The 15,494-nt window shown below is 39.5% G+C and overlaps 1 protein-coding gene across 4 annotated transcripts in view; it reads right to left on the bottom strand.

The window, feature by feature from the left end:
* Nucleotides 1–344: 344 nt before the first annotated feature.
* The window catches only part of slc2a9.S (solute carrier family 2 (facilitated glucose transporter), member 9 S homeolog), a 31,548-nt gene continuing 16,398 nt past the window's right edge, over nt 345–15,494 (bottom strand). For 3 of the 4 annotated variants that reach the window (XM_018226909.2, XM_018226910.2, XM_018226908.2), the window contains exons 8-13: nt 14,055–14,242; nt 13,862–13,972; nt 8,356–8,457; nt 7,894–7,969; nt 2,324–2,451; nt 345–823 (exon numbers count right to left, since the gene is read on the bottom strand). In XM_018226909.2, the coding sequence (XP_018082398.1) occupies nt 593–823; nt 2,324–2,451; nt 7,894–7,969; nt 8,356–8,457; nt 13,862–13,972; nt 14,055–14,242 (836 nt within the window). In that variant the 3' untranslated portion in view covers nt 345–592. 4 annotated transcript variants of the gene reach the window in all.

Here is a 15,494-nt window from a genome sequence, read left to right as displayed (position 1 = left end):
CAAGTTGGTTTTCTTCTGGACCAAACGATTCTCTTTGAGTAAAAAAGTGGGAAGAGAATATTTAGCCCAAAAACAAAACCTACATTCAGTGAAGCAAACCCAACAGTAAAGAAAGGAAAATATTTAAGGTAAAAAAAACACTTTCAGCAATGAAAGATTAAAACAGAAAAGTAAAACAGAAGCCAAAAATGGAACTAAAGTCTTCTGTTCTGATGTTTTGCCTTTGGTAGTGTTGCTTTTTCTTATAGTTAAACACTTAGAAGAAGACAAGCAAACAAGGCTGTGGAATACTGAGAAATTCTTGTGTTGACATAAAATGTGAACATTCAGCAATACGGATATAGAACAATACTATGGAGAACTGGTTTTAGAGGTTTTTATTATTTTTTAAAAGTGTTTTTGATTTGCTCTTTAAAGTTTTTTTTTTTCCTTTGAAATTCTGTTCTTTAAAATAACAGTGGAATGGCTTGTCCAGTTGGAATATTTAATCAGCTGCCAGACCAGTCCATCCTATAGTGTGAAAACCTAAAGTTCCAGAAGAATCTGGGTCCTGTAATATCGAGTTGAGAGTTTTTGCATCTCACCAATCTTGTCAAGATAATTCAAAGGAGCTGCTCTCCATCGCACCATATCCATTCAGCTTCGTAAGTTTGAAATCATCTACAATCACTTCCTGGGTCACTAGGGACTTTGGGGATGAAAACATCAGGCTTATTTCCATAAAAGTTTTGTTCTTGGTCTCAGGGATGATAAAGTAAACATAGGCAGCTACAAACAAACAAACTCCGCAGAATACCATATAGCAGAACGCGCCAGCCGATATCTACATGATAAAAGGAAACAAAGTGTTTTCAGTGTTATTGGTGTAAAAAGGAAAATTCAGGTTTCAAACCCAAGAATATACCTCAAAATAAAATAAAATAAAAAAAAAAAAAAAGTAGGGATGCACCGAATCCACTATTTTGGATTCAGCCGAATTCTTCGCAAAAGATTCAGCTAGATACCAAACCCTAATTTGCATATGCAAACTAGGGGTGGGAAGGTAAAACATTTTTACTTCCTTGTTTTGTAAAAATGTCACACGATTTTCCTCCCCGCCCCCAATTTGCATATGCAAATTAAGATTTGGTTTGGCCGAGTAGAAGGATTTGGCTGAAAAAAACCGAATCCTGAATTCGTTGCATTCCTAAAAAAAAAAGGCATAAAAATTCCAAATTAAAAGTTTTCCATGAATTCTATAATAGTTTTCCTAAATAGGATTGCCACCTGTTCTGAAATGTTTTACCTGCTTGCAGGTGGGCAGAGATTAAAGGGGCAGGCTGTGACATAAAGGTCACGATGTAAAGGGGAGGACTGGCGACAAAATCAGGAGCAATTATGCAATAGAGCAGGGGTCCCCAACCTTTTTTACTCGTGAGCCACATTTAAATGTAAAAAAAAAAAAAAAAAAAAAAAAAAAAGAGTTGGAGAGCAACACAAACTTGAAAAAGTCCATGGGGATGTCAAATAAGAGTTGTGATTGGCTGTTTGGTGGCCCCTATATGGACTGACAGCATACATGAGGCTATGCTTGACAGTGCACCTGGTTTTTATACAACCAAAACTTGCCTCCAAGCCTGGAATTCAAAAATAATCACCTGCTTTGAGACCACTGAGAGCAACACCCAAGGGCTTGGTGAGCAACATGTTGCTCGTGAGCTACTGGTTGGGGGAACACTGCAATAGATCATCACAGGGTAATTTCATGGAACAGAAGGGATACGTTTGGGAAAATCGGGGGCTTGAACAGATGGGATTAAATTAAAATTATTACAAATTTACTTGCAACTACATTGCGATACATTTATAATTAGTGATGGGCGAATTTATTCGCCAGGCACGTATTCGCTGCAAATATTTTTCGCTAGCGAATGTGCGCCGGAATCCAAAAAACGGACGCCAAAAACGAGACGCTGGCGTCATTTTGGTAATTTTTCGCTTTTTGGCGAATTGCTAATTTTTCGGCGAAACACCCCAAATTCGCCCATCACTATTTATAATAGGGATGCACCAAATCCACTATTTTAGGAATCGCCTGAACCCGGAATTCTTTTTTATTTTTTTAACTTGTTTGAGTGGCGATAAATGTGATTTGATTTGGCAAGGCACTTGGATTCATCCAAATCCACAAAAGACTGACAGAATACTGGATTCGGTGGATCCCTAATTTACAGTCCTGGCCTTGGCAGGTCTTTACCGAGTGATGGAAATCACTTGTTGTGAAATGTAACATGTAAGGAAGAGGGAGTAACATAAAGCAGACAGATTGAGACAGTGCAATTACCTGAAGGAAAGGAAAGACAAATCCTACAGTAAAGTTGGATAACCAGTTTAGTGTTCCTCCCACAATGTAGGCAGCAGGGCGATGAGACTGTGTGAAAAGTTCTCCGGTGATGATAAATGGGAGTCCAGCTAAATAAGAAAAAAAAAAACCATATATTTTTGTCATTTCTACAGTACCATCTAGTACAAAAGTTGAGGAAAATTAGCCGACAACCATCAACTGCACTCAACTGCCAAGCTGATATTGGGTAATTCTACTAAAGTCAATTATAGTTTCCCTAATCTCCTCAGTAGTGATGGGAAAATTTATTCTCCAGCCGGCGTCTAATAAATTAGCAAAACTGTTGCGAAAATTGGTTGGCGTCAAAAAATAATGGACGCAGGCACCGTTTCGCAAATTTATATGCAAAGCCAAACGCCACTAATTCGCCCATCACTACTCCTCAGTTCAAAGACATGACAATTTATTAATGTACACATGTGTACAGGCTGTAGTTAAAATAGACTCAGCTATAATGAGACACATTCACCAAAGAGTGAAACTAGAACTCACCAAAGTTTACCAGAGTGAAATTTCGATGCCCTCAATTTGGACATCTATACCCACACCTGTACCTACACTCACACACATACACACACGTGTGCACTTATATATAAAACTTTACTTTGCCTTTATTATTGCCCTTTTTTTTTTTTTTTTAATGGGCGTTGGTCTGGGCTGTCTCCCCTTCAAAAGCCGCATATGCAGGTGGCGGGGGAGGATCTAGTCCACTGATTGAAACCAAGGTTTTATATTTTGATCACAGGTAAACAGGTTAGGGACCGCTGTATGGGGTTTACCTTGACGTGGTATGGTGGCTTACCAATTTTATCATCATAACTTTGTAACAAAAAAACCCTGTTTTTGTTTTTGTTTTTTTTTTAGACAGGGGATTATTGTATTTAAATATGTTTTTATATGGCCTTAGGAGTGCACCCACAACCCTCCTCTTGTACCTCAACTGAACAACTTTTTTTGTTTGGGTTTTTATTTTAAGATAAAAAAAATACAATGACTGGATATCTAACATAATAGCCAGAACACTACTTCCTGCTTTTCAGATCTCTAACTCGGAGTTAGTCAGCGACTTGAAGGGAAGCCACATGGGACATTTCTGTTCAGTGAGTTTGCAATTGCTCCTCAGTATTCAGCTCGGATTCAGAAGCAACAGTTATGACCCCCTTCAAGTCATTAATTAGTAGGGATGAGTGACTTTTTTCCCCAGGCGTGGATTCACATCGACATTGTGATTTTTTTTGCAAAACTGCACCAAAAATCTGCAGTAAAAATATGCCGCAACAAAAAAGTCGGTCGCAGAGAAAAACGTTGCCATGCGAAAAAAACAAAACAAAATAAAAACGCGCATTGTCTTTAATGCATCTGGACAAAAAAAAAAAAAAGTTGCAGAGACAAAAAATTAGTGTTCTGGCTATTAAGTTATACATCCAGTCCCTCCAGTTTTATACATTACATTTTTGCCAAACTAACTACATTAGAAACATTTTTTATTTTGCACAGCCTATTTACCCAGTTTTTATGAACAAACCCTTTAAAGAATAAAAATATATGGCCAAGATGAAAGTGTAGCATTGTTCTGTCTAACATCAAATAAGTTTCTCTTTGGACTTTGCTATAATTTACCGTTAAGAAAAACTAGTTCATTAATCTTGCCTTGTTTAACAATAACAACAATAATAATGTGTTCACAATTGACAAAATACGGCTTATCAAACCATTAGCTGGTTGCAGCCAGAAGAGGGCAGGCACCTTCAACATTTACAGTAGCAGCTGCAAAGAAAGTTAGGAGCAAGTTGAAACATGTCTGTCAGCTAAAATGTAATAAACTCAATAGCGATGGGTGAATTTCTCCCGTTTCGCAGAAAAATTCTCGAATTTCCAGCGAAATTCATGAAACCACAGCAAATTCACAAAATGCACCGGCTGGCGCTAGCAATATCAGGCCTGATCCGATTGTGGGCCCTAGGGCCCAACGATTGGATAATAACGAAAGCTATACGGGCTGTCGAATTGCATCATCAAACAAATGCGGTCCGCGATCCGACGGGATTTTTACCCCTGCCCGATAGGACATCTCTCTGCCAGATATCGATCTAGGAAGCAAGTCAGATGGCCCCATACACGGACCAATAAGCTGCCGACTCAGTCGGCCGGCAGCTTTTATCGGGCCGTGTATGGGTGGAAGATTTGTAGTTCCAGTCTGTGTTTATCAAACCCTTCATATGTGCTTTTGAACATGGAACAGTCTCTATTGCTGCTGAGAAAGGAGTAACACCCCTAAACTTTGTTTATGGAAAAAACAGGGGCGTAAATACAGAGGAAGTAGATCCTGCCGCTGCAGGGGGCCCATGAATATAGGGGCACAATGAAGCCCTAATAAATGAGCAATCTCAACATTTATTGGGAAAACAAGAAGCCTCTAGATATGTTAGGGGCCGTAAAATGAAGTTGCTGTGGGGCTCAGTAACATCTAGTTATGCCACTGGAGAAGTTTCCCTTTCCCCATGATATCCTCCAATTCAAGAGCTTCTCCTTAGTCTCTTCTCTTGTACCTTAAATCATTTGAATTGCTTGGAGTTCATGTACCCTTCTTACTCTTTCTGCACGTTGACCTACAGCAGGTTTTCATCTACCAAGCTCAATTCAGCAATAAAACAGTATACAAAAACCCTTTGAATTATTTCTCTCTTTCAATTCAATTATGATATTTTAATAAATACATAAATCTCACTGAAACAGCCTCCCAGAATGTCAGCAGCTTACAACATACAAAAAATTAATCTTTTCTCGCACTAAAACATTCTTTATACTCTGACGCACTTTTTTTTAAACACAATCTGGTTAAAGCACATCATTCTATCGGAGCTCATTTCTGAAATAATGAATTGCTTTGAATCCAAGCGACATTTAGAAAAAGGTTCATTATTTCCACATTACAATATGTACAGTTTTTTTTTTTATTATTTAAATGCCGAAAAATGTATTCTGAAACAAAACGAGAAAAATGGTGCTCTTTGTTCACGCAAATTTTTTTTTCTTAATCCTTGTTGCTTTAAAAGTCATATTCATCATTGTTTATGAACAATGAGCCATAAAAATCCTAATTAAAGATGTAATTAATTACACCGAACAAATGGTCATCTGAAAATAAATTAGAGATTTGTTGGAGGCACTGCTAATACATCAATGGGATAAACCACCCCAGTCTCCAGCCATCATTTTTAGATAGACTGTGCAAATATCAAATTAGAATGTTACCTCATTCACTTTGACAAATAAAAAGCCAGAATTTGGAAATATATGTTTTCATAACTGAGAGGCATGGCTCAAATCTCTATTGGGTCTTTTGAATCAAACACAGATAAACAGCTGAAGTGGAATGGAGGTACAGTATGTCCAGCCAGTAGGAAACATCCTCTAAGAAAAACATAAGGGAGGAGACTCTCCCTAAACTTCTGCTTCCAAGTCAGATATTGATGCAACTGTTTGGCACATGCCAGTAATAGGGCACCAGTCACTGGCTTTACCGCTCTAAAATCATACATACATGTGCGTGTATGCTGGCCTTGCAATGCCAACCGATACCCATGTACAATGGATATTGGTCAGTGCCGGAAAATAAGGACGTGAAGAGGAGGCACAGCTACTCCAGTTCCCAGTGTCGGGCAAACAGAAATTAAGAAACCTCATGGTTTTAAATATATAATGAAATTAAAGAAGTTGATGGTGGGCATTGAGGGTTCTACATACTGTGTGGGTTATGGTAGTAATTAAGGCCCACTTTGAACAGCAGCTTGATTCCTCCTCCACAAGGCAAATTCCAGACAGGCAAACTCACCATACGTCACCAGCACAGAATTAGTAGAGGGGCCAGTTTTTGTCGCAAAGCTGGAGCGTTTCACAAAAAACGATTTTTGGTAAAGAAGCTAGGTAGAGCGTTCACTTGTGGCCAGAAGGGCCCACAAGCACTGGGGCCCACCAGTTTCCCGGTGGGCCAGTCCGACACTGCCAGTTCCAGTTCTTTATACAGGTCCTTAGATGGTCTCCACCGACTTTCCGCCAGATATCGTTCGGGGAAGCCCGTCGGATGGCCCCACACACGGGCCAATAAGACGCCGCCTTGATCTCTGGATCTTTAGCCTTAAGGAATTGTCCTTTGATATTGCACTTATTTAAAGAAAGCGACAAAAATAGGTGTACTGTGGTAACAAAAATGTCCACTGAGTTTGGTGAAAAAGAGCCAAAAAAGCATAACGCAAATTTCAGGTCGTCTCTTAAAGAAACTTTTTTTGGCAAGAACTTCTAAATGCGTCACATTTTATAGATTATTATAGAAAACAGGAATAGGTGGAAAGCGGCATTTTGACCACCATTGTTTTATGCAGGTCAAATCTAGGTGATTTTAGCCATAAGGTTACTTAAAGGGAACGATCGCGAAAAAGAAAATGTAATGGCTTCCTCCTACTGAAGAAAGAATACAATCAATTAAAAATTCTGCACTGTTTCTGAAATAATCAAGTTTATGTTCACTATCCCTCTCTCAGCATCTGTTTCTCCTCATTCTGTCTTCATTCAGGAGTTGGGTATCAGATGAACGATCCAATATATCCTTTCCTAGCAGATGTATTAGAGCTAGGGATGCACCGAATCCACTATTTTGGATTCGGCCAAACCCCCGAAACCTTCACGAAGGATTCGGCCGAATACCAAACCAAATCCTAATTTGCATATGCAAATTAGGGGTGGGAAGGGGAAACATTTTTTACTTCCTTGTTTTGTGACAAAAAGTCACAAGATTTCAGTCCACATCCCTAATTTGCATATTCAAATTAGGATTAGATTCGGCCAGGGGGTGTCACTGACCCCATCTAAAAAACAAATGTTCTGAAAGGCTACAAATTTATTATTACTACTTTTTAATACTCTGCTTTCTATTCAGGCCTCTCCTATTGAAATTCCAGTCTCTTATTCAAACCAGATTGCTGAAAATACAAACTGGAGATCTGCTAAATAAAAAGCTAAATAAATTAGAAAAAAAAAAAAAAAAAATTAAAACCAATCACACATTTTATTAGAATATAATTCTCTGCATCATAATAAAAGTTAATTTAAAGGTGAACTAAACCCTAAAAACGAACGTGGCTAAAAATGCCACATTTTATATACTGAACTTATTCAGTACTTATTATATTGTGACATTTCTATTCTATGTGTACTGTATATTGTGAGTGGGTCCCTAAGCTCAGTAAGTGACAGCAGCACAGAGCATGTGCAGTGAATCAGCAGAAAAGAAGATGAGGAGCTACTGGGGCATCTTTGGAGACACAGATCTTTACTGCTAAAGGGCTGTGGTTGCCTTGGGCTGGTACAGAAGCACAAAACATCATGTACAACATTTCTAGCCTTCTTTAGTTAAGCTTTAGTTCTCCTTTAACAAGGTACCAACAGATTTATTTTTGCAACTTATTTATACATTTCTTGTAGCACAAAAACATTGCAGTATCACAACCTACCTGGTCCTATGCAAAACCCAGCAATTATCCCAATCACACAGGCCACGCTGACATAGCGCATAACAGGAATCCTGGCCTAAACAGTAAAGAGAACATTAAATCAATATGATATAAAAGGCTCTCACACTTATAAATGCTATGGGTATATATTTGGCAAATGGCAGATCATGGGCACAAAATGAAGAGACAGACATGGCTGGACCTGTAACTAGAGACTTTCCTGCATTAATAAATCTGCAAATAGCATTATAATTGGCCTTTTGAATATTGCCCTTTAAGCAACACACCCTAGGATTCGAATATATTACTTTTATGTAAAGTGACCCTGGACACAGCCATCCCTGCAGCAACCCAATTTTTACTTGCCTTGCCAAATTCACCCGAACCCAAAAACCTTGCCAATATTCTTCATAACTCTCCATGATTTAAAAGGTAGATATCAATGTCATGAATTCCATTTACCTGAAACACCAATGCCAATGTGATTCCAGCACAGCAGAAACCCATGAAACTGAATCCACCAATGAGAAGAGGTCGTCTGCCCAGTTTTTCAACAGTAAAACACTGCAATGAGGAATAGAAAAATAGAAACATTGTACCTTTCATTATGAGTGGCATAAAGACTGTGAAGGGTTTTATGTAATAAAAAAAATGCAAATCCGCTATATAAGCAAATGTCCAAAGGTAGCCTTAAGTGATCTGCTGATTAAAAGCAAACATATGGTTGGTTGTGATAGAATACCAGCCTGGGAGCAAACTTTGGCCCTATGCATACCCTTATTTAAGGGATACGATCACGGGAAAAAAAAATTCTTCAAAATGAATCAGTTAATAGTGCTGCTCCAGCAGAATTCTGCACTGAAATCCATTTCTCAAAAGAACAGATTTTTTTATATTCAATTTTGAAATCTGACATGGGGCTAGACATATTGTCAATTTCCCAGCTGCCCCAAGTCATGTGATTTGTGCTCTGATAAACTGCAATCACTCTTTACTGCTGTACTGCAAGTTGGAGTGATATCACCCCCTCCCCCCCCAGCAGCCAAACAAAAGAACAATGGGAAGGTAACCAGATAGCAGCTCCCTAACACAAGATAACAGCTGCCTGGTAGATCTAAGAACAACACTCAATAGTAAAAACCCACATTCAGTTACATTGAGAAGGAAAAACAGCAGCCTGGCAGAAAGTATTTCTCTCCTAAAGTGCAGGCACAAGTCATATGACCAGGGGCAGCTGGGAAATTGACAAAATGTCTAGCCCCATGTCAGATTTCAAAATTGAATATAAAATGGATTTCAGTGCAGAATTCTGCTGGAGCAGCACTATTTACTGATGTGTTTTGAAAAAAACATGTTTTCTCATGACAGTATCCCTTTAAACATCACCTTATTAAATCACTTTAAAACGATTTCACCAACTTATCTTCCTTTATATTTGATTGTAGTCAGCATTGAGCTTTATCAAGCACAACATGTTTCTTGTCATAATGGCAAGCAACTTCAATTATATTCATTAATTCATGGTGGCAATTTTTTTTTTATATATTTTGCTTTAAAAAATGCTGTATGGAGTGCACACGGAGTACGACTTGAGTATGTCAGCGCAGAGTACTGCAGGAGGCACTAACTGGAGTAGGAGTGGCACTTGCTCATAATTATGGCATTGGGTTTCCAGAGCCCATGGCTGAAAGTTATGCAGGTCAACATGCTTTTTAATGGCTTGCTTATAGGAACATCTCTTTCACCCACCCCTATGGAGATGCCAGGCCCTGAGATGGTTATTGTAAGCAAAGACACCCTTCAAATTACCCTACCTGTCACACCTGAAAGGTACTGCTTCCGAAATTTTCTTCTGCTATTTAGCCTGCTGTGACTTGACAATTGATTTCTGTGGGTACAGGTCCTTCTAGTCGGTGGAATCCGTTGCCTGGCTTAATTTACCCATTGGATCCTAATTTAAGAGGCTGGCGTGACAAGTAGCCCAAAAGATTTTGCTTGAAGGAACTTGTGGCAAACAATACTTGAGGGTGGGTTTCGTACTGTTAGACTGTTGTAAACTACTTTGTATAAATTATGCAAGACGTTATTAAAGGAGAAGGAAAGCTACTGAGGCAGTTTATTGCCAATAGATTAGCCACAATAGTGCAAGCTAGAATGCTATATTTATTCTTTACAATGCTTTACCTTAACCGAGTAAACAGCTCTAGAATCTCTCTGTTTGTTTAGGATAGCAGCTGCCATATTGGCTTGGTGTGACATCACTTCCTGCCTGAGTTTCTCCCTGCTCACTCATATCTCTGGGCTCAGATTGCAGCAGGGAGGAGACAAGAGAGAAGGGAGAGAACTTTTTGATGAAGCTTACTTGGTTTTAAACTGCCCTACCCCTTATGTGTGTTAAACAATTCCAAATTCACCAGAAACATCCCAAAATGGTCAGAGTAACTAAAAATTAACCAAGGGTGCTGGTTGGTCGGATAAGTGCAGTGGGGTTGTTGCCTGTACCCTGCCTGCCACATCACCTGATCATACAAAGCATCTCCAAAATGGTCCAATTAGCTTATACTTATCTAACCTGTTTTGTGGGAAAAGGGGGTAGAGAAAGAAAAAAAACCTTTAGTGTCTCAGTCTCTTGTGTTAGGGTGCTGCTATCTGGTTACCTTCCCATTGTTCTTTTGTTTGGCTGCTGGGGGGGGGGAAGGGAGGGGGTGATATCACTCCAACTTGCAGTACAGCAGTAAAGAGTGATTGAAGTTTATCAGAGCACAAGTCACATGACTTGGGGCAGCTGGGAAACTGACAATATGTCTAGCCCCATGATTTAAAAATTGAATATAAAAAAAATCTGTTTGCTCTTTTGAGAAATGGATTTCAGTGCAGAATTCTGCTGGAGCAGCACTTTTAACTGATTCATTTTGGAAAAAATGTTTTTTCCCCATGACAGTATCCCTTTAACAATGAAGTTAATCTGCACCAGGTCATTTAAAGTAAAGGTGCAAAATCGATAGAAGTTTTTCTACTAATCACAGATATTGAGCAGAAACTATACAAGACAGAATCTTAACAGCAACATTATCTTCAACTTTCTTCCTCTCGTCTGCAAAATGAAAGGGGAAAAAAAAAAAAAAAGCTTTGAGCAAAACCAGCAGAAAATATTGACAGCAGAACAAATGCTTGTAATTTTATAACGAATCTCATGGTGTCCATCGGGTACCATTTCTGTCTCCACTCAGGACCAATCAGACTTGCAGAGCTATGAGTCTGCCTGAGTGAATGTGAGGCGCTTACTGTAAAACCATTCCTTCTCCACCTCTTCAAGCAATTTTATTACTGCTCAATAGGAGATGGCAAGGGCTGAGGACCATTTAGCGGGTCGCAATCTAGCGGAATAAAGAGGGGAAATCGAGAAAGATAGAAAGGGGTAAATAAGTCAAATGGGAGGGAGATCTGAATTTCACTTCTGCAGTGCGTTATGTTTATTAAAGGAAGACCATGCTGCGAAATGTTGCTCCTGGGATCAGATGGCTCACATTAGTCTCTCTAATTGTCAAAAATCTAATTTACTATTATGTAGCAGAGCTCAGGCCAGACCTGGGTTAAAATATGGAACGGGCGCCTGGTTATAAATCTGTGCTCCACCGAGGTAACTCTGCGATTTTAAATGGTGTTGGGAGTGGGGAGAGGTCGAAGAAAGGAGCAAAACGGGGAGAAAATAAAATAAAAATAAATAAATAAAAAACGACATGAAAACAATCCGTTGCAATTTTTCTTTGTGCTTATAAGGGAAGCCACCAGCCAGCACTCATATGCTCCCCGTCACCAGAATGCTCGCTTCTCGCCATGTAGAATTTAATTTCCAATAACAGACGTATTTCTTTTCATTACACATTTATGTTTTGATTTACACCCAGATATGTCGGAAATCGAATGACTTTAATTGTACTAAAATATTAAAGCCCGGGACTTAACGAGCAGCAGCTTCATAGTCATTAGTGCTTACTCCAATTAAAGAGAGACTACACCCAAAGTAAAAGCAGTGCGTCTCTGTCATTTCTTACAGGTATATTAGCGACAACAGAACTATTAATCATTTCACCTGCTGCTTCATTTCATGGGAAGTTAAATATCATGTACAGATATGGAATCTATTATCCAGAATGCATGGGGCCTGGGGTTTTCCAAACCAGGAGTTATTCTCTTAAATTTAAAGGAGAAGGAAAGCTACGGAGGCATTTTATTGCCAATAGATTAGCTGCAATAGTTCAAGCTAGAATGCTATATTTATTCTGTAGAATGTTTTACCATACCTGAGTAAAAAAGCGCTAGAAACTCTCTGTTTGTTTAGGATAGGAGCTGCAGTATTAGCTTGGTTTGACATCACTTCCTGCCTGAGTCACTCCCTGCTCTGGGCTCAGATTACAGTAGAGAAGGGAGGGGGGGAGAGGAGCAAACTGAGCATGCTCTTGCCCAGGGCAATGAGGTTTAAGCTGAAGGCAGGAAGTCTGATACAGAAGCCCATGTGTACACAATAGAAGGAAAGAAATGCAGTGTTTCTTTTGACAGGGGACTCAGAGCAACATTACTTTGGGGGTTTACTGGTATATTTTGATAGACCTTTCTGATAAAGCTTACTTAAGTGTTTTAAAGGAGAAGGAAAGGTTAAAACTATGGGGTAGATTCACTAATGGGCAAATTTCACCAGCATCCGCTTAACACAGCTCGCCAGGCGCAAATGCGCTACAAATGAACAAATGTTCAGGGAACCTTAATAAAGACAAGAGAGTCAATATAATGCCACACACGAGCCCACTGTAAAATTAATGTTCCATACACTATGTTATGTAATGTCTGGAGAAAACCGGTTACCCCAAAAAAGTCAGGACTTTTGCAGGCAATCCCACTTCAAAAAAAGGACAAGTCGCCAGCGTTTTTGGAACTTTAATGCATTTTCGGCACACAGGATATGATGCGAGGATTGATGAAGATCTAGCTTCTTTTTAGCACTTTACCTGGTCTTAGGTGGCGAAGGAGGCAACGTTCAGTAAAATCCGCACTTTACTGCATTTGCGGAGTACCGACCTTTTGCCAGAGCGAAGTCATCTGGCGATAGACTGTGAATGAACGCTAGCGACAGTCTCTTTCGCTAGTGAATTGCCACCTGTGCTTGTTAGTGAATTGGCATTGTCCCTGTCCTTTAGTGAATCTGCCCAAATGCCTTAAAGGAGGTGGTTCACGTTCAGATAACTTTTAGTATGATGTAGAGAGTGATATTCTGAGACAATTTGTAATTGGTTTTCATTTTTTATTATTTGTGGTTTTTGAGTTATTTGGCTTTTTATTCAGCAGCTCTCCAGTTCACATTTTAAGCAGTCTGGTAACTAGGGTCCCAATTACCCTAGCAACCATGCACTGATTTGAATAAGAAACTGGAATATGAATAGGAGAGGCCGGAATAGAAAGAGGAGTAATACAAAGTAGCAATAACAATTAATGTGTAGCCTTACAGAGCATTTGCTTTTTAGAAGGGGTCAGCGACCCCCATTTGAAAGCTGCAAAGAGTCAGATGAAAACTATAAAAAATAAAATCCAATTGAAAACTTACTTAGAATTGGCCATTCTATAACATACTAAAAGTTACCTTAAAGGTGAACCACCCCTTTAAATTGCCAAAAACATTTTATTTAAAAAAAAAAAAAGTAGGGATGCACCGAATCCTGGATTCTGCCTTTTTCAGCAGGATTCAGCCAAATCCTTCTGCCAGGCTGAGCCGAATCTGAATCCTAATATGCATATGCAAATTAGGGACGGGAAGGGAAATCGCATGACTTATTGTCACAAAATAAGGAAGTAAACTGTTTTCTCCTTCCCACCCTAATTTGCATATGCAAATTAGGATTCAGATTAGTATTCGGCCGAATCTTTCGCGAAGGATTTGGGGGTTGAGAGAGAAATGGAGAGAAATGAGACCTACCCCAATCAAGCCGGCAACTATCTCAATTGCACCTGTCCCCACTGTTGTGTATGGGATCTCAGCCAATGGAATTCCTGCATTTTCAAATATGGAGTTGGTATAGAACCAGATCTGCAAATAAGAGATAAGCCATCATTATAAGCTGAACGGATAAAACAAATAATAAGACACAAAATCATAAGTTCCAACTTACAGCATCAATTCCAGAAAGCTGCATACCAATATTAATCACAACAACAGATAAAATCTGCCACAACAAGGTATGGTCCGATAAAAACTGGCACACTGAGACAGTCTCAACGCTTGAGAGGGATTTCTGCTCTTCTTGCATCTCTTCAATGACATCTTGGACATCATACTCTCCAAGGAAACACCTTAGTGCTAAAGAATTGAAAACATAATATTGTGTTACTATTAGGATTTTTCATAAGCCCAGAGTAGCTTTATTTAGACCTAGTTAAACAATAAGCAATGCAAATTCCTAGTGAATTTATTTCAAGCAAATGTACCAGAAAGATGGAAAGGATGAGGGAATGTTGAAGGAGGAATACAATGGAGTGAAAAGTAGGGCAGGTTGTGGACATTGGGTTGGGGGAAAGAGGTCCGACTCAGACCGGCAATCTGAATACTTTGGCAAATACGATGAGGCTGCAATAAGCTTATACCGGGTCTGTGACACTGCTTGGTAATGTACATAAAATGTCAGGGTCCATCTCAAGACAAGAAACACTAATAGTGAAGGTTGCAGAAGAACACACCAAGGGCAAGAGGAAGAAAAGCAATTTGGAGTCCTATAAAGAAGGAGAAATACATTCTGGGGAGTAGGGAAGCTTGTAGTATGGGGGTTAGTGAAGGCAGGAGACAAGAAAAAACACAAAAGGGAGGAAGATAACGGGGAAAGGAGGACACAAGTTGTAGATAGGACTGTCTGTGATCAATTGAGTCTAAATTTAACACATTGCATGTGCTGGTGAGACAACCTTGGGGTGGTGGCAGACGTGGAGATTATTCGCCCCGCAAAAAAATCTTCTCTTACTCTGGGCAACTAATCTCCCCAAAATGCCTTCCCGCTGGCAAGAATACGTTTTGCCGGCGGGATGGCATACAAATCGATTCGGATTTCCTTGTGAAAATACATTCACCAGCGATTTGTATCCTTGCCAGCGGGAAGCCATTTTGGGGAGAATAGTTGCCCAAAGTAGAGAAGATTTGTCGCTGGGCAACTAATCTCCCTGTCTACCACCACCCTTAGCCATGTATTATGTGTAGGGATGGGCGAATTTTTTCTCCTCGTTTCGTCGAAAAAATGACGCCCATAGACTTGTATGGCGGTGTGCGTAAAAAAAAAAAAAGAAAAAAAGACGCGCGTCAAAATAGTTTTGGCGCGCGACAAATTTTTTTTGCTGCCCATAGACTTTAATGGGCGTCTGCGACATTTCGCCTGTGGCGAATTTTTGGCGAAACGGCTCAAATTCGCCCATCCCTAATTATGTGCTACATGTTGTTTCACACAGTAGTTTCTGCTTTTTAGATATCTACATGTATAGCAATCACTGCAAGCAGGTAATTCGTTTTTTTCCCGAGATCACTTTATCCTTGTATGTTGAACTTTGCAAATATAAAATGTCTCCCA

The sequence above is a fragment of the Xenopus laevis genome, chromosome 7S, assembly GCF_017654675.1.
Source record: "Xenopus laevis strain J_2021 chromosome 7S, Xenopus_laevis_v10.1, whole genome shotgun sequence".
NCBI lineage: Eukaryota > Metazoa > Chordata > Amphibia > Anura > Pipidae > Xenopus > Xenopus laevis.
Note: the sequence above shows the minus strand (reverse complement) of the source record. Positions and strands in the feature narration are given on the sequence as shown.